Source organism: Eptesicus fuscus, chromosome 21, assembly GCF_027574615.1.
Source record: "Eptesicus fuscus isolate TK198812 chromosome 21, DD_ASM_mEF_20220401, whole genome shotgun sequence".
NCBI lineage: Eukaryota > Metazoa > Chordata > Mammalia > Chiroptera > Vespertilionidae > Eptesicus > Eptesicus fuscus.
In genome coordinates, this window is record NC_072493.1 from 5,415,332 (window position 1) to 5,440,613 (window position 25,282).

General features: G+C 58.1%; 2 protein-coding genes across 4 annotated transcripts in view; both read left to right on the forward strand.

The window, feature by feature from the left end:
* Window positions 1-25,282, forward strand: part of SIAH1 (siah E3 ubiquitin protein ligase 1) — a 265,381-nt gene that overhangs the window by 182,104 nt on the left and 57,995 nt on the right. The window lies entirely within an intron of this gene.
* Window positions 9,077-25,282, forward strand: part of N4BP1 (NEDD4 binding protein 1) — a 28,799-nt gene continuing 12,593 nt past the window's right edge. For all 3 annotated transcript variants that reach the window (XR_008554923.1, XM_054710469.1, XM_028126902.2), the window contains exons 1-2: window positions 9,077-9,518; window positions 22,405-24,068. Coding sequence is in view for 2 of the 3 variants with exons in the window: in XM_054710469.1 (XP_054566444.1) it covers window positions 9,321-9,518; window positions 22,405-24,068 (1,862 nt within the window). In the remaining variant the exon portion in view is untranslated. The remainder of the gene's footprint in view (window positions 9,519-22,404; window positions 24,069-25,282) is intronic.

Here is a 25,282-nt window from a genome sequence, read left to right on the forward strand (position 1 = left end):
TCACCCAGCTCTGAGCATGCGACATCCTTGCTTTTCTGCAAACACATTCACACTCGCTCTGCCTAGAAGGTCTTCCCCAGCTCCACTCCCATCCCTGCCCCAGTGTCAGCTCCTCAGCGGCCTTCCCTGCCCAGCCCGTCTAACCGTAGCACCAACAGCCCGGCCGGTGTGGCTCAGTGGTTGAGTGTTGACCTAGGAACCAGGAGGTCACGGCTCGATTCCTGGTCAGGGCACATGCCCGGGTTGCGGGCTCCATCCCCAGGTGGGGGCGTGCAGGAGGTGGCAGATCCATGATTCTCTCTCATCTTTGACGTTTCTCTCCCTCTCTCCCTCTCCCTTCCTCTCTGACATCAATGAAAATACATTATTTTAAAAATAAAAAAAGTAGCACAAACACACCTCCACTTCCGAGTCCTTGTCCCTGCCGGGACCCTCTTTCTCTCCGTTCTCCACGTTTCCACGTGGAGGGAGACCAGCCCCACCATCTCTCCTGGTCCATCTCCCTCTTTCCGACAGGAGGACTGAGTGGTTGGTGAGTTTCGGAGAAGACACTCCGCTCAGCCCCCTTCTCTTGGGGAGCCGGCATGCCTGCAGAGGGTATGGTTTGTCTGCTCTGTCTCCCAGAAAAGGGCCTCCCCACCTGTGGGGGGGGGGGGGGGGCGGGGAGGGAGAAGGCCTGAGGGTGCGGAGCTGTTGGCACTGTCTCCTTCGTCCGTGAGCAGAGCATGGACGAGCCATGTCCTCCGTGCAACATTATCGGTTTCAAATACCTGCCTGGCTGCTGTGTTGGTCTGTCCGTTGGTTATGAGGTTTTGTCTATTGCTGCCTAACAACTCACCCAAAACGCAGTGGCTTGAATGAACAGTTAACTGTTTACTATTTTCCCGGCTGGCCTGTGGGTTGACCAGATGGTTCTTGTGCTCTGCATGTTGTCAGCCCGAGCGCTGGGCTGGCTGCAGCGTCTCCGCGGCTTCGTTCCGCGGCTGGTGCTTGGTGCTGGCCACCAGCTGGGAGCTTCTGGGGCCGGTCAGCTCGGGGTGTGGGGGCCTTGGCTCCCCTCCACGTGTCTGTGTGGGCTTCCTCTCGGCATGGTCACTGGGTTCCAAACAGGACTGCTCCACGCGCAGATACCCTAGGGCAGTGGTCGGCAAACTCATCAGTCAACAGAGCCAAAGATCAACAGCACAACGATTGACATTTCTTTTGAGAGCCACATTTTTAAAACTTAAACTTCTTCTAACGCCACTTCTTCAAAATAGACTCGCCCAGGCCGTGGTATTTTGTGGAAGAGCCACACTCAAGGGGCCAAAGAGCCACATGTGGCTCGCGAGCCGCAGTTTGCCGACCACGGGCCTAGGGCCTAAGAGGAAGGAGGCAGAGGTGAAGCGTCATCCTAACAATGAACCTTGGAAGCCCTCGATCTCAGAGCGCAAAGTAAAGGTGCACTTCCTGCTTAAAAACCCGGGAAGGCTTCCCACTGCCCTTAAGGTAAGACACAGTGTCCCCCCAGAGGGGCTCATCCTCCTGTGGGCACTCCCCCCGCCCCCCATACTTCAGGCTCCATCCAGCCTCAGGTCACTGCCCTCAGGGGCTGACGGTCTGATGATAACTGGGATGGACACCAATCAATCAAGTCACGCAAACACGTAAAGATGGCGCTAGTGCTGTGAGCGAGAGCCCCCCCCCCCCCGCCCCCACACACACCGAGCCTGTGACGAGGGGATTTGACTCATCAGAGAGCCCAGGGGAGGACTCCTGGGACACGTCCCTCTTCTCTGGGATGCGATGGATGAGCAGGAGGGAAGGAAGTGAACGGAAAGCAGGAGGGAGGAACAGCATGTGCAGACACCCCGAGGCCCTGTAAGCTGGCCAGGTGGAGAGGAGGGGAGAGAGTAAGCAGGAGACAGGTCTAGCAAGGGCCGCGGGTTCGGGTTCTATTCTGGGCATAAGGAGAAGCTCCCGGGAGGTCTCGGGCCAGCGCTGACCTGGTGAGATTGGCCGAGAGGGGCTGGCTGGCTCTGGCTCAGTCCTGATGTGGTAATAACTGCTCCAACCTCATGGCAGCTGTAGCGCCTGCAAGGCAGAGAGAGGCCGGAGAGAATGTGGGGAGACCCCAGTGCCGTCAAAGGGAGAGAGGATGGCGGCGTGGACTGGTGGCCCGGGAGCTGAGAGACCGAACAGTTTGCAAATGTACTAAAACCTGCGAGTGGCCGGAGCACAATTGTATTCCTGTTCCTTACTCTAAAGCCCTAGATGTCAGTGACAAGGAAGCCGGGAGACACACCATCCTCAACATGTCCGAGCCGGTTTGGGTGTATCAGATCGGTTGGGTGTATTAAGCAACATCGCGTGTGCAAGTCCGTCTGCTTTTTTTTGTTTGTTTGTTTAATGTTTTTTTTTTTTATTATTGATTTCAGAGAGGAAGGGAGAGGGAGAGGGAGAGAGAGAAACATCAATGATGAGAGTCATGGACTGGCTGCCTCCTGCACGCCCCCACTTGGGGATGGAGCCCACAACCCAGGCATGTGCCCTGACCAGGAATCGAACCGTGACCTCCTGGTTCCTAGGTTGACACTCAACCACTGAGCCACGCCGGCCAGGCAGGTCCATCTGTTGGGACAGCATCGGCAGGCCAGCAGGGCCCAAGCGCTAGGGCAGCGGTCGGCAAACTCATTCGTCAGCAGAGCCAAATACCAACAGGACAACGATTGAAATTTCTTTTGAGAGACAAAATTTTTAAACTTAAACTATATAGGTAGGTACATTGTTATTAACTTAATTAGGGTACTCCTAAGCTGGCCTTTGCTAAAAACTCAAGGGGATAAAGAGCCGCATGTGGCTCGCGAGCCGCAGTTTGCCGAGCACTGCGCTAGGGGGCTGGTCGTGAGGACATATTGCCTCCGCTCGCTCACTTTGTGAAAGGGCAGAAAAGCAGGCTGGTTGCATATGAAGGGTGGTTGTCATGGCATCGCATGTGCCTGGATTCACATGCCTGTTCCTGCTGCTGCCCTTCCCAGCTCTGTGGAACGTTCCTGAACCTCTCTGTGCTCCTGCTGCCTCGTGGGTGACATGGGAGTGTAATAGCAGCCACCACTGCTGGAGTTCTCGGAGGCCGGAGAAACGCCCCTCCTGCCCCTCGGCTTTCCGAATGGGAAGTAAAAGCAGGCGCCAGACAGGGAGAGATCAGAACGCCACTTCTGAGGCGACCAGGCTGGACCCGAGGATGTGGTTGAGGTGAAAACGCTTCACGCAGCCGCTGACACAGAGAGCGACCGCAGACAGCGGGCAGGAACACGCCCTCTGGGGGACAGCCCAGCGCCGAGCCTTTGCGGGAAGTCACCTGTCATCCTGGGGAAGTGCGTGGGAGGCGATGGGACCAGGCGGTGTGGGACCAGGCCTCAGAACCCCTCTCCCCCATGAAAATAGGAGGAGGAGGAGGAAGTGACTCCCTCTGAAACCGGACACCCAAGGGGCCCGGGCTGCCTGTCACGACTGGAGCCAACAGGGCTGAATCCTGGGAGAGCAGCAGGTCAGCCACAAACCCTGCTCTGCCCCCCACCCCCCCACCCCCGTACCCGGGGCTGCTGTTGGGAGAAGCACGAAGGTTACACGGGGGAGGGATGGGGGAGGGATGCCAAACGGGCCGTTTACAGGTATTTGCAAAGGCCTGCGGGTGTGCCAAGGGCTGGGGGTCTCCTAAGGGCCGGCGATTCTGGTTTCTGCAACAAGGTGGTTCATCTTCCCATGAAAACCTGCATTTCCAGGTGAGCTCCCAGGTCCCGGGTGCAACTCCCGGCCAGGTTATCCTGTGCCTTCTTTCATCAGAATAGAGACAGAGCCTGATTAGTACTTCTCACAATTATAGTGGGTCCCCCACATTCTCTTTCTGCCCCTGTCTCCTCCACACCGGCTCACAGGGTTGCTATGGAGATTAGACTCCGCGGAGGGGACATGGCTGGCAGCGGCCTTCCTGGGCTGGGGAGGCTGGCCCCTGAGGGAAGTTGTGGTTGAGCAATTGCATGAAGCAAGGGAGTTTCTTAAAAGGGGATTTCTCTATTTCCCCTTCTCTCCTTGTTCCCTTTACTCAGGAAACCTTGAGAGTTTCCTAAAGGGAAATGCTGACCAGATATGAACTGGCAAGTCTCCTAGGCAGAGGAAAAACCCCAGCGTGTGTCTGTCTGCTTGTGAATACAGCATCGAGGTCCAGCTTCCTTTCGGGGTGTATGCAGGCGCTACTTTGTTGCTTGAGTGTGGGGTTCTTTTGGGGTGGTGGGTGGTGGGGTGGCTGTTGTGTGCTTTGCAAGGCAGCCTCCCCTTACCCCTTACAATGAAGCAATTAGGAGTCCCGGGCAGGGAAGCAAACAGGACTCGCCCTGGGGAAAGCCCTGGCCCATCACACAACCATCGCAGCTGCAGCTCCATTTGAGGCGAGGGCAAGGGGGGAGGCAGGAAGTAACCTGTGCCGTTGACTCCGGTGCACCCTGTCAGCGAGGCCCCGCTCCCCACCTGAACCCACCTCAGCCAACCTCGGCCATCAGCTGATGGGGGGAGGCTGCTGGCCTTGGGGACGCCCAGGGAACGCCCCGGGAGCAGGAAATGGTTGGTCCTGGAGGCCCAGGCTCTCTTCCCAAGGCTGAGTCACCCCTGGGCGGGGCACCAGGGACCACACCTGCCCGGGTTTCTGAGGCTTACGGAAAACCCCAGGCCGGCATCCCTGAGAGGTTTGACCTTGGGTAAGCCCTCTACGTTCCCCCTTGGCATTTCCAAGGGCAACATCTTTAGATCCCCTCCTGTTCCTCCAGGGGGAATGGACACAGCGGGAGGGGGCTCCCTGGCCCCCAAGTTCAGTGCGGTTGCATCAGCCACACCAAGCCCCTCTGTGATAATGGAGCCTTACGTATCCGGCTAATTGAGCAATAATGACAGCTAACGTTTAGTCATCGCTGACTGTGTCCAGGTATTGTTGACTGGGCATAAATGAATCGGCTAGAAATAAGGGGAAAAGATTTGTTCAGGGGCCTGAGGGTTTGCAAACCGGAAACACACCAGGCAAGGCCCAGCGTGTTCCGAAAAAAAGAGAGAGAGGAGCGGAGGGTTCGAACAATAAAGAAGGACATTCCTAAGGAGACTCAGGGCTGCACGCCAGCCTCTGGGTTGGTCTGAGATGGCCACCCTCTGAACAGCCGGCGGCCTCAGTGCATGAACCCTCTTTTCTTAGTCCTTGGGGCGTCATCAGAGGGCTATCCGGAGGCTTGCTATGTATTCAGGCATTAACGCAGGACTGCAGGGACTGGAAAGTTCAGGTGTTTGCGATCCGGAGCCAGTTAGAGCAGGAATTGAACTGTTCCCTCAACCGACCAGATCCCTTGCTCTGATTTCTTTCTGGGCTGAACTAAAAAAACTATCTTAGCCCTAGCTGGTGTGGCTCAGTGGATAGAGCATCAGCTTGCGGACTGAAGGGTCCCAGGTTCGATTCTGGTCAAGGGCACATGACTAGGTTGCAGGCTTAATCCCCAGTAGGGGATGAGCAGGAGGCAGCCAATCAATGATTCTCTCATCATTGATGTTTCTATCTCTCCCTCTCCCTTCCTCTCTGAAATCAATAAAGATATATTTTAAAAAATAATTAAAAAAAAAACCACCCCGATCTTAGTAATTGAACTGCTTGGCGACAGTGACTCTGTTTTATTTCTTCACTCGATTCCTCGGGACTATACTAACTTTCACAACAATAGGAAGTACCATTGCTAACCACATTTTACAGATGAGGAATTAAGGCCTGTCTGCTCTGTCTGCTACAGGTAGCCCAGAGAGAGGAAGCCAACACTCTGTCTTCAACAATCTGTGTTTTTATGGACTCAAAGCATGCTACGGTGTGGGCAGGACTTCCGAGATCACCGAGTACAGCCCTGGGTTTTACAGACGGAAAACAGAACTGGAGAGGGCTCAGGGTATCCTTGCCCAAGTCCTGCAGTCAAATCATGGATGAGTCTCTGATCCCCGCTTCCTGTACCTCTCCTATAACACATCCTCCCATTCCCTCCCAAAAGAAAGCATGTTCCTGGATTTTCCTTAATCACTTGTTTGCTTTTCAATTCTCTATACTTACTATTTCCAGTTTTTTCTTCTGTTACCATTTTTAAAAAATGTTTTTTATTGATTGCAGAGTGGAAGGGAGAGGGAGAGAGAGAGAGAGAGAGAGAGAGAGAGAGACATCCTACCTAATAATAGACAAATATGCAAATTGACCATAAACTCTGACACGCCCACAAGCTATGCCCACCATCCAATCAGAGCAAGTATGCAAATTAACCCAACCAAGATGGCTACAGCCACAGAGAGCAAGGTTTCCTAGGTAACAGAGGAAGCCAACCTTTCCGCCTGCCCTTGCCAGGCCTAAGCCTCCACTCAAGCTACAAAGTTTCAATTATAGAAGGTAAACAAATTCAAACAGAAATGGCGGCAGAATGGAGCTTGAGAGAGCAGGCCAGGGTTGCTCGTGGCAACAGGGGAAGCAAAGCTTTCTGCACACCCTGGCCGGGCCCACCCACTTAAGGCTACAAAGTTTCAATGATAACCCCAACAGAAATGGCTGCCGGCCTCGGAGGAAGCCCCAGGCTTGGCTCCGCTCCAGGCTACAAAGTTTCAATTGTAGAAGGAAAATAAATTCCAGATACCAGGGCCTCCACTTGGTTTGCCAGGGGGCGTGGCCAGCCTGCAAACCACCACAGACCTCTCACTCAGGCCGCCCCATGCCCCAAGGGAACCCCACCCTGATCAGGGACACCCTTCAGGGCAAACCAGCTGGCCCCCACCCCTGTATCAGGCCTCTATCCTATCTAATAAAAGAGTAATATGCAGATTGATCATCACTGCAACACACAATATAGCTCCCCCCATGTGGTCAAAGATCCTGCCCCCATGTGAATACAAGATGGCCACCACAAGATGGCCAGCAAGAGAGGGCAGTTGGGAGGCACCCGGCCTGCAAGGGAGGGCAGTTGAGAAGGACCAGGCCTGCAAGGGAGGGCAGTTGAGAGGGACCAGGCCTGCAAGGGAGGGCAGTTGGAGGTGATCAACCCTGCAGGAGAGGGCAGTTAGGAGTGACCAGGCTGGCAGAGGAGGGAAGTTGGGGGCAAACAGGCTGGCAGCGGAGTGGTTAGGGGGTGATCAGGCTGGCAGGCAGAAGTGGTTAGGGGCAATCAGGAAGGCAAGCAGGCAAGCAGTTGGGAGCCAGCAGTCCTGGATTGTGAGAGGGATGTCTGACTGCCCTCGAGGGGTCCCAGATTGGAGAGGGTACAGGCCGGGCTGAGGGACAACCCCACTCCGTGCACGAATTTCGTGCACCAGGCCTCTAGTCAATGATAAGAGAGAATCATGGAATGGCTGCCTCCTGCATGCCCCACACTAGGGATGGAGCCCACAACCTGGACATGTGCCCTGACCTGGAATTGAACCGTGACCTCCTGGTTCATAGGTTGACACTCAACCACTGATCCATGCCGGCCGGGCTTCTGTTACCATTTTTAGTGAAAAAAAAAAGGGGGTTTGGGAGATAAGAAAAGAGGGAAGAGAAAGGAAAGAAAAGAAGAAAGAGAGAAAGAGGAAGATGGGTAGGGGGAGAGAGAGGAAGAGAGAAAGGAGAGAGGGATGGGGAACTGTTAACAATGATGTATTAGACTTTTGTTCTTGAGTTCGCCTAAGAAAATTCAGAGCAAGAACTCTGACGCAAGAAGTTCATTTAGAAAATCAGAGGTAGAAGGAGTGAGCCAGCTGGGCCTCGTGGACTCAGGAAACAAGTTGCAGAGGAGAGAAGGGCCCTCGAAGCTCAGGAGAGAGACAGCAAAGGGTAGGCACCTAAGGAAAGAAGGGGGAACAGGGAGGGCGTGAGAGAGGAGAGTGAGCGAGTACATTGGGCCCTTGTCTTGAGGGTTTTTATCTATTTTCTAAAGGTTGGAATTTTAGGGGAGGTCTTGGGGGAGAGTCTCAACAGAATATTTGCCAGCTTCCCAGGTGTGTCGCCTCCGGGTGCTGGTCTCCACTGAAATGCCAGCGCTAGGACAGGCACTGATGATCCTTAGGCAGTGCATCTGGGCCTGATGCCAGCTGCTTTCCTGAGCCTGGAGCTGAAACACGCTGAGGCCTAGATGTTACCTCTAGTTTGACCAAACCCTGTCTCTGTGGTCAGCAGACCCACAGCTTCGTTCCTCTGGTTAGTGGGTGTGTGTCAGAACCTCACTGTTCGAGGGCTTCATGCGTGGGGGATGGTGCTGAGGGATTGGATGGGAGTCTACGAGGCTCTTCCCCGCCCCTGGTTCCTCCTCGAAGGGGGTCTACCACAGGGCCAGCGACAGGCCAGGGGAGGGAAGGCCACCCTGGGGTAAGGGCCCAGCCTGTGACTTATGTTTTCCCAGGTTTGCCCGTTGCTAGGCACCCAGGACTCTCTGCCTGCTGACATTCCTCCCTGGCCCATTGTCCCTGCTGGGCGCATGCCTGTCCAGCTGCCCCCTCTGTCAGAACTATGTTCCCATCCATTGATGGGAAGCTGGATCACCCAATCTCCAGCGCCCTGATTCCGGTGTCAGGATGTCTGCAGGCCAGCCAGATCCCTGGTGTGCCACTGGGTCAGTCCTGCCTCCTAGATCTGAGCCTCAGTTTCCCCACCTGCAAAACCAGAAGTTCACCATCCAACAGGTCATCCGGAAGCATGTTTTGGTGTTTTGGTTTTTTTAAAGAGTAAATTCTCCTTTATTTTAAAAATGTTTTTATTGATTTTTAGAGAGGAAGGGAGAGGGAGAGAGAGAAACATCAATAGACACATCCACTGGCTGCCTCCTGCACGCCCCCTACTGGGCATGGAGCCCACAACCCGGGGAATGGAACCAGGAGCTCCTGGTCCCTGGGGGACGCTCCATCCACCTGATGGCTCTGTCCTCCTCAAAGAACGCCACCCAAGTCCCTCCGGAGCCCGGGCTTTGCCCTCAACAAACGTGGCGTCTGCGGTGACGTCGCCTTCCGTCGCCTCGCGGGCCCCAGTCCCCCGCCCCCCGCGAGCGGCGAGCCCCAGTGACGGCAGCGCGCGGGGCGCATGCGCGGCGCGGGCCGCGGCGACGGCGACAAGGGGCGGAGGCGGCCCTGCCCCAGTGGCCCAGCCCGGCGCCGGGCGGGATGGTGTAGCCGGGCCTGCGGGCGGCGGCGGGCGGCGGGCGCGCGGGGCGAGGGCCCAGGGCCGCGCCGCCACGGGCTCGGGGACAGCGGCCGCGCGCGGAGGGGGGGTCGCCGCCCCTACCCCGGCGCCGCCGCGGGAGGCCGCGCCCGCCATGGCGGCCCGGCTGGTGCTGGACGAGTTCACGGCGCCCGCGGAGAAGGCGGCGCTGCTGGAGCGGAGCCGCGGCCGCATCGAGGGCCTGTTCGGCGTGAGCCTGGCCGTGCTGGGCGCGCTCGGCGCGGAGGAGCCGCTGCCCGCGCGCATCTGGCTGCAGCTGCGCGGGGCGCAGGAGGCGGTGCACAGCGCCAAGGTGAGTGCGCCCCCCGGCCCGCGCGATCGGGGCCTGGGCGCCCCACTCCGCCTCCGGGCCCCGCGCGATCGGAGACCCAGGGCGCCCCACTCCAACCCCCGGCCCCGCGCGATCGGCTCCTGGGCGCCCCACTCCAACCCCCGGCCCCGCGCGATCGGCTCCTGGGCGCCCCACTCCGACTCCTGGCCCGCGCGATCGGGGCCCCTGGGCGCCCCACTCCCACCCCTGGCCCGCGCGATCGGGGCCCCTGGGCGCCCCACTCCGCCTCCCGGCCCCGCGCGATCGGGGTCCCTGGGCGCCCCACTCCGCCTCCCGGGCCGGCGCGCGGGTTAAAGCGCAGTGTTCGGAGCCCGCCGACCTGCGTGTTCAGCCCACGGGTCATGTGACCTTGGCTAGCGGTTTCATCCCGGGCGCCTCAGTTTCCCCATTTGTGCAGGGCGCTGACGAAAGCGCCCACCTCCCTGGGCTGTCGCGGAGCGAGGCTGGCCGCGAGTGCGCGGGCCACGCTGCTGCCTGTTGTTATGGTTCCCCCGCCCTCCGGGGTGCGCGGGGCTGGAGATGCGCAGCGCCGGTGGGGGTGCGCGGGGCTGGAGATGCGCAGGACTGGGGGTGCGCGGGGCTGGACCTTTCAGGGGTTTCAGGCCCCTTTGAAGATCTGACTCAGGGAGTATCCAGAAGAGATGGGGGTGTTTAATGATAATATTTAAAACTAGCGTCGTTTCTTGTCGTGGATGTTACCTAGGACTTGATTCACTTGCTGGTTCTAGCACATCCCACATCGCGCTCTGCTCCGGGAGCGGGTGCTGCGGACCCTAGAAACCCAGAGGGCGATTTTATCCTCCCCTCTTCCGCTCTTTAAATTCTCAGCTGGGGAAACTGAAACTTTTGAGGAGGTGACTCACCTTCTAGATCAGCGTTTTAGTCTTACACCTACTGGAGGCGCGCCCCTCCCTCCTCAAGCCCCAAACAGCCCCAGGAGTGCCCCTCCCCGGCGCCCTCCCAGGCTTTTCCGCGGTTTGCTTCCAGAACCCTGTCTCCCAAATGGGGAGTCCCTGGGGCGCCGGAGCCCTTCGCCTGGACTTCAGAAATGCCATGGGGCCCTGAAGCCTCGCTGTAACCCCTGACTTCCTAGGGCTTAAAAGCCAGGGTGCTTGCTTTCAGCATGCCGAGAGGGGAGAGAACGCTTACCTGCACGATCGATCCCTCTCCCCAGCGTGACTTAAGACACTGTAGGTGTCCTGTCCGAGCAGATCTGCTTTCCTGTTCTTCCATTTCTAAACCATCTGTCTGACTTCCGGACAGCTGACCCACGCCTTCCCAGTCCTGGGCCAGAGGTTGGCCTGACGGAGCCCTGAGGTCCCTTAGGGAAGCCAGCTGCCTGCGCCGCCACCTCCTTCCCGCGCCTTTGCTGCAGATCAGCTTTCATTCCGGGCGGGTGCCCCCTGCCCCCTGATCATTGCCTCACTCCTGTCCCCCTCTTCCCGTGGCAGCCCTCACAAAAGCCCCTCTCCTGCCCTGGGACCTCCTAGGGCCTCTGTTGCCTATCTCATTCCCTCTGGACCCCTCCTCTGAGTTACACACTTGAGCCGCCCTCCAGGTAAACCTCCCCTGGAGTCTGACCCGTGCACACTGCCCGCTCCAGCTCGGCCTGACTCTGGGCTCTCCCCGAGTGTGGAAAGTGCTTCTCGGACCCAAAAGGAAACTGGCTGCCCACCTCGCCAGACCCGCCACCCCGTCCTCTCGCTGTCCTTGCCGCACCCCTTGGTGTGAGCGCACTGGAAAAGGTGTGTCCCGCCGTGTCTGGGAACCCTGCGTCACCTGCCACCTGCCCGCTTATCTCTGAAGCGTGTTCCTCACGGCCCCACCCTCCCTTTGCCAGAAACCCTCTTGCTCGAGGGCTTTATGTGTTTGTTAACTGGCCTTGCAGTTTGTTTTACATTCTTTTGAGGGAGAGAAAACCATTAACTTGATTTTTAAAGTTAAGAACAGGAAAGCAAACGTCAGCATCTACAGTGAGTTTCGCTGAGAGGAGAAGGGGTGGGGGGAGGAGAGCTGGAGGACCGCGGTTTTAGGCTGGCTGGTTGGGCGCCCTTACCCTGAGCTGCGGGCCACCGTCCTGGGCGCATCCAGCGGCTTAGCACTGGGTTTTCGGGCTTTTCAAGTGTCGTCCCCGGTCCGCACAGGCTAAGGGGCAGGTGGAGACGGAGTTAGTTGGGGCCCGGGGGCTAGAGGGAGGTGAGGAGCGGGGTGGCCAGTGATGCCCTGGAGGTCACTGAGGGCAGGCGCGTTGGCCCTTTGTCAGAGGGAAGCTCATGGAGGAAGCGGCTTTGCTGGTTGTGAAGAGCCTGGAAGCTCCCAGGTGCCCGTGGCTGGAGCAAAGGCCGGAAGCACGGCGTCTCGGGGAGCCTTGGGGAGCCGGGCCGCAGCCTCGTTCATTAGGGAGTCTGAGGGCTCCCACGGGGCGGGCCTGTCTGAAGGTCTGTATTTGGAGGCAAGAAGCCCCAGCTGTGGGAGGGACGTTGTTCACGTGAGCGACACGGGAGGGAGTGGGGACAAGGTTTTCGCTGGGACCGGGATAGAGGACAGCCCTGGTGTCAGAAAGATGGTGGGCACCTTGACTGCCTGTTGCTTGGTGGGGCTGAGCAGCTGACATTTAAAGAAAATGTGTCCAGCTGGCCGGCCTGGCTCAGGGGTTGAGCGTCAACCTAGGAACCAGGAGGTCACGGTGTGACTCCCGGTCAGGGCACATGTCTGGGTTGTGAACTTGGTCCCCAGTGGGGGGCGTGCAGGAGGCAGCTGATCGCTGATTCTCATCATTAATGTTTCTCTCTCTTTCTCTCTCTCTCCCCCCCTTCCTCTCTGAAATCAATAAAAATATACTTTAAAAGTAAAAAAAAATAAAGGAAATGTGCCAAGAAATGCACTCACTGTTGCCTCTTGACCTCAGGGGCCCACAGCTCAGCAGGGCAGGGGGGACACTTGGAAGCAAACCGCGCAGGGTGGCACACGTGACCGCGGACATGCAGTGACAGACAGCGGAGAGGGAGCTGGTTCTGCCCATCGGGGTGCGGGGGTGAGCGAGAGAGAGCTCTCCAGAGAAGAGCGAGGGCAGAATCACACCACGATGCGAGACTGCGGCTCCTCACAGGCCTGAGTGCGGAGGGCGGGGAGGGCATGGCCGCCTGGGCACAGGCCCTGGAGCCCGCTGAAGAGCCGGGACTTGTCCCAGAGGCAGGCGTGGCGAGGCCTGGAGGGCTGCGAGCGAGAGTGATGCCCCCGTGTACATTCCCAAGGAAAGGCCCGTCGCCCGCGGCCACGTCCCGCCTTGAACTGGGGAGAGCCTCCCGTGTATCAACGCAACATCGCTGCCGGGAGAGGAAAGCAGCGGAGGGCACTGTCCCAGGGCCCGTGGGAGGGGCGGGCAGACGTGCAAGCAAAGAAGTCAAAGAAGCTTGTGGACGAACATCCGAGAGGAAGTGGAAGTGCCTGCGCGATGCGGCCTCCTTCAGGCCTCATTCACGGGATGGAAGATGCAAAGCAGGTGGGACCCTGGGGGCCGGGCAGTGGGGGAGGAAGGAGGCTGGTGGGAGCTCAGCCGGGCGAGTGAGAAGGGTTCGAGCTCTTGCTTTAGATCAAAGCCACCGATGGCGATGTTTCCTGGGTTAGGCGGCCGTGTGAGGAGGTGGCTGGCGGTAGGCAGGAACGGGAACAGGCGCTCGCTGTGTCCTGAGGGAGAGGGCAGGTGCCCAGGCTTCATACTAGCCAGGTACAGGGTCCGCATGGGCCCAGTGACATCTGATCAACTACACACATTCTTTACAAAGAAAACCAACCGCATGCTAAGCGACGTGTCAGGTGGGCCAGCTTCGGCTCTTGGCGGCCTTGCGGCGGGGGCGGGGGGGGGGGCTCCGTTAGGGGTGGGAGAGGGAGGAGTGGGGGTGGGCTGTGGGGAGGAGGGCACTGGGGGGCCTGGTGGCCTGTCTCAGGAAGTCCGGGGGGTTGGGGGGGCGCCTGGGAGACAGTGGTCTGTGGGATCGATGCGGAGGAGCTGTGGGAGGACCGGGGGCCTGAAGGGCGGGCCATGGACGGTGCGATGGCTTGAATCGGAGCAGGACTTGGTCCAGAAATGCTCAGGTGGGTGGTGGTCGCCCACTGGGTGCTGGGGAGCCAGCCCACAAGGCAAAGGCCCCCAGCCCAGCGGTGTTTCTGAGAGGTGAGCCTCTGGGCTAGGACAGTCCAAGCACGTCCAAGACTGACCCCCTATGTCCGTGACCTGGGCCTGCGAGGGGGCAGAGCGAAGGGTGGATAGGGACCAGACCGGGGCCTGTGTCCCCTTGGGCGCGGGGAGGGGTGCCGATAGAGGGCAAGGTCAGTCAGCACTGGAGACGCCTCCAGGTGGTGGCGAGAGAGGAATTTGGGGCTCAGAACCTTGGCTATGGGGAGCCATGGGGGAGGGGCAGGGGGGGGCGGCTCCTTGGTCCTGCGTGAGGTGGACGTGTCCCTTTCCACTTAGAGAGGCGGAGAGAGGGACGTGGAGGTGCTGCAAGGCGAGGGCACCAGCGCGGGGTGTCGGTGCCAGCCTGTAGCTGGTGGGCCAGGATCCTGCCCTGGAGCTCTGGCAAAGGAGCGGGGATTGAACGTGAGTGGGCGGCACACGAACTGCAGGCGCTGAGCTTGCTGCCCGCCCTGCAGCCCGTTGCCAGCTCAGGCCCAGCCTCACGCAGCGCGGAGCCCGGGGGGCATAGCCAGGGGCCTCGGAGAGCCGTCGGGAGAGTTTGCGGGAGGAGTTCGGAGGACTCACAACATGACTGCACCTGGGAACACACGTTTAACGTGTGGAAAAGAGCACGAGAGGAGGAGAGGGTCTGGGAGAGCTGGTGCCTGGCCTTCACCCAGCTCTGAGTTCTGAGGTCACATTTGCAGAGCAAGAGGAGGAGGAGGGGACGAGCGGGTCTGTGGAGAGGCCTGCCACGGCTCCGGCTGCAGGGTCTCTCATCTCCGTCTACAAGAACCTGGCACCTGGGTTCTCTTGTTTGTTTATGCCTTTTCTGGTTGATTTTTAATTCTTTTTTTGGTCCCTGGTTTCCTGACTGAGTTCTTGAACAGTGGATGCGCCCACGGCGGAAACGGTTCGATGTCACGCTGGGTGGTGACGTCGGGTTTTTGTTTTGACTTTACCAGAAAGGAGGCCGGCGGCCCTTCTGCATTTCCAGGAATGGCATTTTCTAGCTCGCCCTGGTTCTGAAGAAGGGGTGGTTGGCTCAGCCCCTTTGCGGGGCTGGTCCTGTGGGGCTGTGCTGGCGTGTGGAAATAAGGGGTGCTCACCCTGAGTTTGTGGGGGAGGGGCAGTGACTGCTCACGACTGGTTTCCTTCCCTCTCGGCTTACCAGCTCGTGTCCCGGGTTTTAGTCCAGTCGAGGACTGCTTGCTCCGGTTGTACTAAACCGATGGCTTTGTATACAGTCAGCAGTTTTTCAATCCAAGAACAAAATGGGGGGGGGGGTCCTTATATAATTAATGAAAGAACTTCTGTACACAAGGTCATGTCCTATGGAAACAACCGGAAAAGCCTTTTGGTTAAAGAAACGGAATTATCCTTTTCACTGTCACTTTAAGGGGTTCCTTCCCACTTCAGGGAGGTTCGGCTCCTCTGGGGCTGACAGAGTTAGTGGTCACAGCGTTGCTGAGCGCGGGCTGCGGGAACCCTCGGTGTCCGTGTCTGCGGAGCGGCGGCTGCGCTGGCGTCTGTGGCTGGGCCTCCCCGCCTGCCGGCCACCGGCACCTCGTCCTGCCTGCGCCTCCCGTTCGCAGTGTCCGGTGATCAGCCTGGTGTAGTTCAGGTTAAGAAATGAAGCTGTTACTTTGCTGTCAGGCTAGTAACATCCGGGGGAGGATTCTATTTTAAAATTAGCATCAAATTGATCAAATCCCAACAGTTATTCTAAGGATTGTGTTTAGGATGTGAATAAAAATTAAAATGCTCTCGAAGTATTCGTTTCTGTGACTTGAGGTTCTGGGCGTGGGGGTGGGGGGGTCCTAGAAGGGCTCACACATCAGTGCCAGCTGCGTAGTTTCTTTATTTGCTGCGAGTTCTAGGAACAGAGTTAGGCAAGGCTTGTTCTCTATAAGCCAGTTAGAACCGAGCTTCTTTAAGAAACTTGGTGCCCTGACCCGTGTGGCTCAGTGGATAGAGCGTCGGCCTGTGGACTGAAGGGTCCCGGGTTCGATTCTGGTCAAGGGCATGTACCCAGTAGGGGGTGTGCAGGAGGCAGCTGATCGATGTTTCTCTCTCATCGATGTTTCTAACTTTCTCTTCCTCTCCCTTCCTCTCTGTAAAAAATCAATAAAATATTTTTTTTTAAAAAAAGAAAAGAAACATTGTAACCTAACTCATTAACATCCCTCCAGCCGGAAGCATTCCCACTCACCATGGGAGGTAAAGGCACTTCTCGTTTTCAGGCAGGAGCACGCGGAGAGCTGCGGCTTTCTTTGTTCCCACACTCTCAGCCACAGTCCAAAGTAAAGCCCCCCAGCCCCTCAGGCCCCCCCAGCCCCCCATTCCCAAAGCACGACCCGGCCCTGCGCTCCGCCTGCGAGGGCTCCCCTCACTCACGGTCCTGGGACGGGCGCTCGCACAGCGGAGAGCCCAGCCCGGTTCCCTTACGGTCCCTGTTCCCCGCAGTCAGATCCCTGCAGACTGGGCAGCCCCCCCACCTCATCCCCGTCCCAGAGCCAGGAAACAGCAAACACAGAACCACAGAGCAAGGAACAGCGGGAAGGAGCACCCGGATCTTCTCTTTCCGCTTGGGATCCGCTCTGGGCGCCAACATGAAACGTGCCGGGGCTGCAGGGCCGCCGAGTGCCTCCCCGGCACGGCACGCGGGTGACAGCTCCACGCGGTGGGCTCGCACGGACGCCAGGTCCCACAGAACTGCCCCAACTGCCCGGGCTCGACACTTTCGAGTAATAAGCATGACTCGGACAGCTGGGCAGCTGATGGACGAGGGAACCATCAGGAATGTGGGGTTCAGAGGGCGTTTGAGGGTCTGAGAGCTGTGTGTGTGTGTGTGTGTGTGTTAATCCTCACCCGAAGATATTTTTTCCTTGCTTTTTAGAGAGTGAAAGGGAAGGAGGGGGGAGAGAGAAAGAGAAGAAAAAACATCCATGTGAGAGAGCCACATCGATGGGTTGCGTCTCGCACACATCTGGACAGGGACCCGGATGGGACCTGCAACCCAGGTACGCGGCCTGGACCGCGAATCGAACCATCACCCTTAGGTGTGTATGTTCTAACCACTGAGCCACCAGCCAGGACAGAGAATCCGAGTTTTATCAGCACTAAAGAGAGAGAGAGAAAAAAAATGGTGGGATACAATTGCTTGATTATATACAAACTAGAGGCCCAGTGTACGAAATTCGTGCAGTCCCTCAGCCCGGCCTGCGCCCTCTCACAGTCTTGGATCCCTCAGGGGATGTCCAGGGAGCAGGCCTAAGCTGATAGTCAGCCATCCTTAGCGCTGCCGTGGAGGTGGGAGCGGCTCCCACCACCGCCACTGCGCCCACCAGCCGCGAGCCCAGCTCAGGACTTCTGGCTGAGCGGCGCTCCCCCTGTGGGAGCACACTGACCACCGGGGGCAGCTCCCGCGTTGGTCAGTGCGTGTCACAGTGACCAGTCCTTCTGCCATTCGGTCAGTTTAGCCTTTTATTCTATAGGATTGGCTAGTTCTTGGAGACAGTGAAACCATGACCTTTGGGGCTATCTCTCCCACCAGACTGAGGTCACTGGCATCTCTGCTGGACAAACGCCCACGTTTTAGCACGTAGCATCGCAGTCCTGGCCCAAACCAGCAGCGAACGGTGAGTCAGACATCCGTTTCCCCGCCAACGCGTCGTCCGTGGGCGGGCCAGGGAGTGCTCCCTGGTTAGGGAGGCCGCCCTCCTGCCCTCGTTAGAAGGATTAGATAGCGTTTCTGAACGGTGCGCACTTATCGAAACGGAGCACACGCCTTCTTCTGGTCACTTCAGCCCCTTTCTTAAACAGTGTCACCCGCATCACCGATACTTGGGCGCGTGCCAGCTGTGTTTCCCTCACTTCTTCTTCTTTTATTATTATTATTACGTTTTTTGGGGCAACATTGGCTAATAGGGTCCTGTCGGTTGTCCCCACACTTTCAGTTCCTGCCTTGACGTGTATTAATTAATGGCCAGGGTTTCCCAGCAGCGGCTCTGCCCACGTTTCCATCAGAGGTACTTGGTGGTGGGGCTGTGCCGGGCATTGAAGGGTGTTTGGCAGAATGCCCAGCCTTAGCCCTGAGGTGCCAGGAGCACCCCCTCAGCTGTGCCCTGACACTGCCAATGCCCCCCCCCCCCCCGCCACCCCCCCGCAGAGCAGTTCTCCCTGCTCAGGACCCACTGTTACATGTCCCAGGCCGGGCCCACTCTGTCTGGTGAAGGTGCTTAGATGCCTCCTCGGTGGGTAGAAAACAGATGAGCGTCCCTCCCCCAGTGGCCGCCCACCTCCTCTGGAATGTGTTTTTGGATCAGGGTGGAAGGAAGGAAGGAAAGAAGGGAGGGAGGAAGGGCAAGGTCAGATCGGGCTCCCGGAATAAGCAGCTTGTCAGAATGGAAACCACAGAGGACTTGAGTGCGGGCCTGAGGGTCTCGAACCCCCATCCACAGCAGCGGGCGCGGAGGAAGTGTCCGCGTGGGGAATGGGACCGGGTGTGTTTGCTCCCACCGCCTGGACACTGGCCAGAGGGGAGCAGAGGGCTGAGCGCAGCAACAGGTCACTGTGTCCCCGGACCCGAGTCCACGGGGACCCACGATGAGAAGGAAGCGCTGATTGCCGGCGACGCTGCACTGAAAGGGACCCGCCCGGTGCAGGCGGGAAGCTGAGGGCTCCAGTGGGACCTGTGGGTTCGAGGCGCCTCAGAAACGCCCCTGAGAGCCCGCCGCCTAGGGTGGCATCGGGGAGGCTGGAGGGGACGGGCCTGTTCCCCGGGGCTCCCCGGCAGCCGGCGATGGGCGTGTGCTGGAGGGGGGACCCACAGAACCTTGGGGGGTGTCTGCACTTCAGGTGCCGAGGAAGAGGCAGCAGAGTGGGGGGCTGTCAGACAAGTGGGAAGTGAGAGGCAGCTCGTGGGTCTCGGGAAAGGCGGGAGTCGCTGGTCAGTGGGATGGCACTCCCGGGCGCTCACGGACATGGAGGCCTCTGGTTGCACTGCCTGTTGCTGGGGAAAAGGGTTCCGTGTGAATGGGGCCAGAATCCAGGTGGCAGGGGGTGGCAGTGGAATGGAGTTTGGGCTACTTGTTCAGAAAGTGGGGAGCTGGGAGGATGGGGGAGTGGCCCCCTGTGTGGGCAGGGCGGGCGGGAGGGCCTGTGGCTGGAAGGCAGGAGGCAGAATGCCCGAGGGGCTGAGCGGTTGGCTGCCAGGAGAGGCGGTTGGAGGGACTCACCCGTGTTGGCCTCTGGGCCGTCAAGAAACAGCCTTTTCCTAAGAGTGAGAAGAGAGCCGGGACTGACGTTGGGCCGGGAGACGCTGGTGAGAGAGGGAGTGAGGGGGTCAGGAGGCTGAGCGCCGGTGGAGGACGGTAGACTCTGCGTGTGGCCGTCCTGTGTCCGGGGAGCCTGCGGGGAGGCTACCCCAGGGCAGCAGCACCCCCTCCTGGGGAGAACGGGGTAGCATTTTAGAAACGAGGTTGAGGAGGAAGATGGAGAAAGCGCCTGTTAGAAGTGCGTTGGGAAAATGGCTAATGGGTTTATTATTAAATCTGTAGCGTTGTGTTATTAATGCAGATGGCCAGACAGAAACGGGGGCGGCCTGTTACAGACCTGTGGTTAATGATGGTTAAAGGTTTGACTCCCCACGGCTGCGATGGTGCCTCATCACATACATTCTGTGGGACGTCGCCGTCACCCCTCCTCCTTTCCCGAGAGGGAACGCGGCGCTGTGTGCGGAGTCTCGTCGGCCCTGCAGTGTGCGGCGGGGTGAGGGCGGCCGGTCTGAGCCGGGTTAGGGACCCCTCTGCCCCGTGCCGAGACCTTCCTGGCCTGTGTGGCTTCTTCCTCGACCGTCTGCTGCTGCCTTGTGCCAGGCACAGCTCCCCTCCTGGCAGCCGCCCACGTTGGCCAGATCCACGCTCATGACAGCCAAGCCGGTCGCTCCGGCCTCTGACCTCTCTGGCTCTGGCCTCTGACCTCTCTGGCTCTGGCCTCTGACCTCTCTGGCTCGGTTGAGCTTGTTCTGTGCCTGTGCCTGTGCCGCTGCCGGTGCTTCCCAGGTGCGCCTGTGCCGTTCCCTCCACACGCCCAGGCACCAGCTTCCAACCACACGAGGTCAGGGGGGCGAGCCGGCAGGGCCTCCTGCGTGTGCCGTGACCAGAGGTGGGCGATGCTGGGAGGGTGCCCAGTCCACCTGCAGGCTCTCCGGCGGCCCCTCGGGTCCCCCTGGTTCTGGCCGAGTCCCTCCAGGTTGGTGCCGTGATGTGCGAGTTGAGAAGAGCTGAGACTGTAGAAGGTAGACGAATAAAACTCATTTTGCCACGTGAAAGGGGGGTTGTTCTATATGTTATATGCCCCCCCCCCTTTTTTTCTTAAAAGCCTGAGTAATGGAAACAACAGGAAGCCCCGGGCGGTGTGGCTCAGTGGGCGGAGCACCACCCCGTCCACGGAAAGGTGGTAGGCTCCGTTCCCGGCCAGGGCACATGCCCAGGTTTCCGGTTCAATCCCTGATGGGAGGCAACCGATCAATGTTTCTCTCTCACATTGATGTTTTCTCTCTCTCTCTCCCTCCCTCCCTTTCTCTTCCTAAAATCAATTTTAAAAAGCACAACAACAATAACCCATGGACACAGACTGTAGGGTGGTGAGAGCCGGGGGTGGGGGTGGGAGGGCTGGAAGAGGTCAGTGGGGGGAAGAGGGGACATAGGTAATACTCTCAACAATAAAGATTTTTTTAAAACACAGTATGAATATTGCAGGATGAGGAGACAGTTTTTGACTAACATTCAAATGTTCAGATAGCAAATACAGCCAAAGGCAAATGGTAGCTATTTGGGTCCACAGAACCTTTCTTATCCATCCAAGTGACGGCCAGACGTCCCCTAGAACGGAGTAATACTGTATACTTTATTGCTTACCTCTGAACTTGAGTATAACAATCAATTGTTGTTACTTAGTAATTCTCAAAAGTCAATTATTAATGAAAAAGTTGAGTAATTCTCAAGGGACAAATTACTCCTGTCTTTGGGGCGCGTACACGCACACTCACTCACACACGCACACACTCACACACACACACACACACACACGCACACACACACACACACACACACACACAACTCTTCCTCACAGCTATGCTGCTGGCCCTGGCCGGTGGGTTCGGTGGTTAGAGCGTCCGCCTGCGGACTGAAGGGTCCCAGGTTCGGTTCAGGTCGAGGGCAGGCTCGACTCCCATTCGGGGCCAGGCAGCAGGCAGCCAATCAGCGATGTCCCTCTCTCATTGATGTTTCTGTCTGTCTATCCCTCTCCCCTCCTCTCTCTCTGAAAAACAAAGTCAATAAAAACACATTAAAACACACACACACACAGAACACCTCTGCAGCTGGCACTGCAGCCATAGTTTTGGTACCCGGGGGCGACGCCAGACGGTTCTGCTCCATGGGCGTTTCTCTGCCAGCCCCCCTGTGCCTGCCACCCACAGCCATGGCTCCTGGGGACCCAGCATGATCCCCTTTTCTCCGAAAGACAACGATCTCAATAGCATCTGGATGCATCCCAGAGAGGACCACTTGCTGGAAAGGGATTGTAGAAGCTGCGTAAAGCGAGTCGGTCTGTTGGTAAATAACAGAAAAGATCGGCAGTTTTAGGGTATTTTCTATGGGTTCATTGATTACGGTGATGGGAGCATGGACTGCTGTGATGATGGTTTTTAAAAGTGCTTGTGGGGAATCTCGACCTGCTCAATTCTGCCCTGAACCTAAAGCTGCTTTAAAAAATAAGGTCTATTTTTTTTTAAACTCAGAGTCGGGGTTTTTCACGAACCGGGGCAGCTACCTGTGTGACTCAGCGGCCGGTGTACGTCTGCGTTTTCTTGTGGCTGTGTAGGGCTGGGAGCGTCCTGCGTGTACAGTTCATCAGCTACAGATGAAATAGTCCTTGGGCAGTTCTTCTGGCAGAACAGTCCTCAATGACACGAATCCAGAAAAGCAACAGGAATAATAGGAAATAATTGTTTCAAAGATGCATCCCTCGGTATTTCGTAACCGCTGGGATTCCTCGTCTCCACAAGAATGGGGCAGAGTTTGGGATGAGGGCCCAGCTGTCCCGCGGCAGCATGGGGCCCGCCATGCGCCTCCCTGCTCACGTCTTGTTAAAACTACAAGCTGTGCCCCGGTTCAAACAAGCGGTCAGGTGGCTCAGGGGTGTCTGCTGCCCCCCAGTCTCTAGGGGCAACTCCGCTCTCCTGGTATTAGCTGCTTGCTCCAATGGTTACCTAAATATTAAACAATCTACTGCTATTTCTTTAAAAATATATTTTTTTATTGATTTCATAGAGGAAGGGAGAGGGAGAGAGAGAGAAACATCAATGATGAGAGAGAATCATTGATCCGCTGCCTCCTGCACACCCCCCAGTGGGGATCGAGCCCGAACCTGGGCATGTGCCCTGACCGGGAGTCGAACCCTGACCTCCTGGTTCCTAGGTCCACGCCCAACCCCTGAGCCAGGCCGTCCGGACTCACGACTGTTCCTGTAAATGTTTTGTTTGCGTCACGCCCTTCCCCCAGTTATGGGCCTGATTCCCCCTTGTGCGCGGCGCGGCAGCTGGCCGCGGGCCGCCGGGCTGCGTGCCGAGGCGCTGTGAGCTGACCCTGTCCTCTCTTGCAGGAGTACATCAAAGGCGTCTGCGAGCCCGAGCTGGAGGAGCGGGAGCACTACCCCAAGGCCATGCACTGCATCTTCGTGGGCGCGCAGGGCCTGTTCCTCAAGAGCCTGATCCAGGACACCTGCGCCGACCTCTGCGTGCTGGACGTCGGGCTGCTGGGCATCCGCGGCAGCGCCGAGGCCGTGGTCATGGCCCGCAGCCACGTCCAGCAGTTCGTGAAGCTCTTCGAGAGCCACGAGGGCCTGCCCAGCTGCCAGAAGGAGTCGGAGGTGAAGCGGGAGTTCAAGCAGTTCGTGGAGGCGCGCGCCGACAGCTACACCATGGACCTGCTGCTCCTGCCCACGTCCCTGAAGAAGGAGCTGCTGGCGCTCACGCTGGGGGAGGACACCCTGTTTGAGGCGGGGGACGATGACGTCCCTGAAATCAGAGAGTCCGCACAGACGGGGTGCCCACAGAGCGCGGCCACGGGGCTGAGCGTCGACGGGGCGGCCCTGCGGGAGGAGGCGAGAAGCGGGGCCGGGACCCCCGTGTCCGAGCTCACGAAACAGATGGACACCGTGTTTTCCAGCTCACAAGACGCGCTCCTCCTTCCCGTCAACGGCCTGGCCCCCGAGGACGAGCTCGGCAAGGGCAGGGCCTGCCACAAACGGAGGTCCTCCGACTCCGAGGAGCGGAACAGCAAGAAGCAGTTTTCTCTGGAGAGCATGGAGGGGGGCGAGCTGGCGCCCGACGGGAAGACGGACACGAAGACGGACGCTGGAGCTGTCCTCGTCGACCTGTCCGAGGCGCCCGGCGAGCCAGACGGCGTGAGCCCCGACGGGAAAGACACCACCGAGGAGATGGAGCACAACATCCTGGTGAACTTCTTCAGAACCATGGGCTACTCGCAGGACACCGTGGAGAAGGTGATCCGGGAGTACGGGCCGTCCGCCGAGCCCCTGCTGCTCCTGGAGGAGATCGAGAAGGAGAACAGGCGGTGCCAGGAAGGGCGGGAGCCTGCGCCTGGCCCCGGGCACCCCGAGACCAGCAAAACCAAACACAGGGGAGTTTGTAGCAGCACCAACGAGTTCACCGTGGACTCCACCCCAAAGAAAACGCAAACCCACGCACAGCAAAATACGGTGAAGAAATTTCCTCCGTTACCGTTCAAAGTGGAATCAAAACCGTGTACCTCGAACTGCAGGATGAACACTTTCAAAACAGGGCCGATGGAGCAGCGGCCGGAGCCCTGGGGGCCGCACCCCAACTACGTCGGGAACATGGACCTGGAAATCGATGGCTTTGCCCCCTCCGTCGCCCCCTCCAGCCCCAGTTTTGTTTCGAGAGGAGGGGCAGGTCACCAGCCCAGGATCCCGGTTTTCCCCGAGAATGGGGTGCAGCCGCACGGAGAGGCCTTGCTCCCCAACCATCTCAAGTCGGCCTGTGAGAGCCGGGCCGGGTGCCTCGGCTCCCCGCAGTCCAGGCCGAACTGCCAGCCCCTTCCTGCCACGCCGCTGCCCCCGCTGGGGCTCTCGGCCGGGTTTTCCGATCACATCGACTCCTCGGTGACAGGGGTGCAAAGGTTCCGAGACACCCTGAAAGTGCCCTACAAGCTGGAGCTGAAGAACGAGCCGGGGAGGACGGATCTGAAGCACATCGTCATCGACGGGAGCAACGTCGCGATTACGTAAGTCCACGCGGCCGCGCTCGCTCTGGTTCCCAGCAGCGCCCGGAACTGCGTGCACTGGGGGAACGGTCCTGGGTGTCGAGTGGGTCTGAGCTTCCCTGGAAAGCCTGGCTGTTCCATCGTGTGGAGTTCTAAGTTGGCCCACCGGCGGCCTTGCCTGTCGGGGGCAGGAGATGATGGGACGTGTCTTTTCACCTCGCTTTGCCCAGTGATAAGCAGCACGGAGACTTCTAAATGATTAGGTTTTTAAAGAATGTATTTTTATTGATTTCAGAGAGGAAGAGAGAGAGACAGAAACATCAGTGATGAGAGAGAATCATGGATCGACCGCCTCCTGTACACCCCCACCTGGGGATCGACCCGGGCCTGTGACCTGACCGGGAATCGAACCGTCACCTCCTGGTTCATAGGTCGATGCTCAACCACTGAGCCTCCTGGCCAGGCTCAACTATGTCCTTTCATCCACAGTTATTTTAGTGTCCATTTTTTAAAGTAAGAGGATTCTTTTTAGTTTTTATTTTTTGAATGGATTATTGATTCTGTCCTTTGCTGTCAAAAAAAAAAAAAAAAGGAAAGAAGAAAGGGCCCGCCTCTCCCATCACTACCCCAGGGCAGTAACGGACGCACGCACTTGTCCGACTCGCGCACACGGCTGTTTGTTGTCATTCGCTGTGTATGGCAGCGCCTTTGGGGGAAGCCCAGCAGAGGGCCACAGCTGCGCGTTATCTCAGGAAGTGTAAGTGCGGCTGCAGTCACGCCGGCCAGCACCGTTCCTCGGTGTCACCATGTTCTGAGCCAAATGATGATAGACAATGTAGGTCTCGATTGTGAGTGATATTGACCCTTTGTCATTTTCCTGTTTGTGGAAAGATTTCCCAAATGGCTGTTCAATAATAAGAAATGCAAATTAACCTAGGGTACGTGTTGATAATGACACTTTTTAAATTTATTATTGATTTCAGAGGGAGAGGGAGAGAGAGAGAGAAACATCAATGATGAGAGAGCATGATTGATCAGCTGCCTCCTACACACCCCCTGCTGGGGATGGAGCCCGAAACCCGGACATGTGCTGTTTACCAGACTCGAACCTGGGACCCTTCAGTCCACAGGCCGGTGCTCTATCCATTGAGCCACACCAGCCAGGGTGATAATGACATGTTCCTTAAAAGCTTCCTGGAGTGGTAGTGCATCTCTCAGAAGGGCTGTTGGGGCTT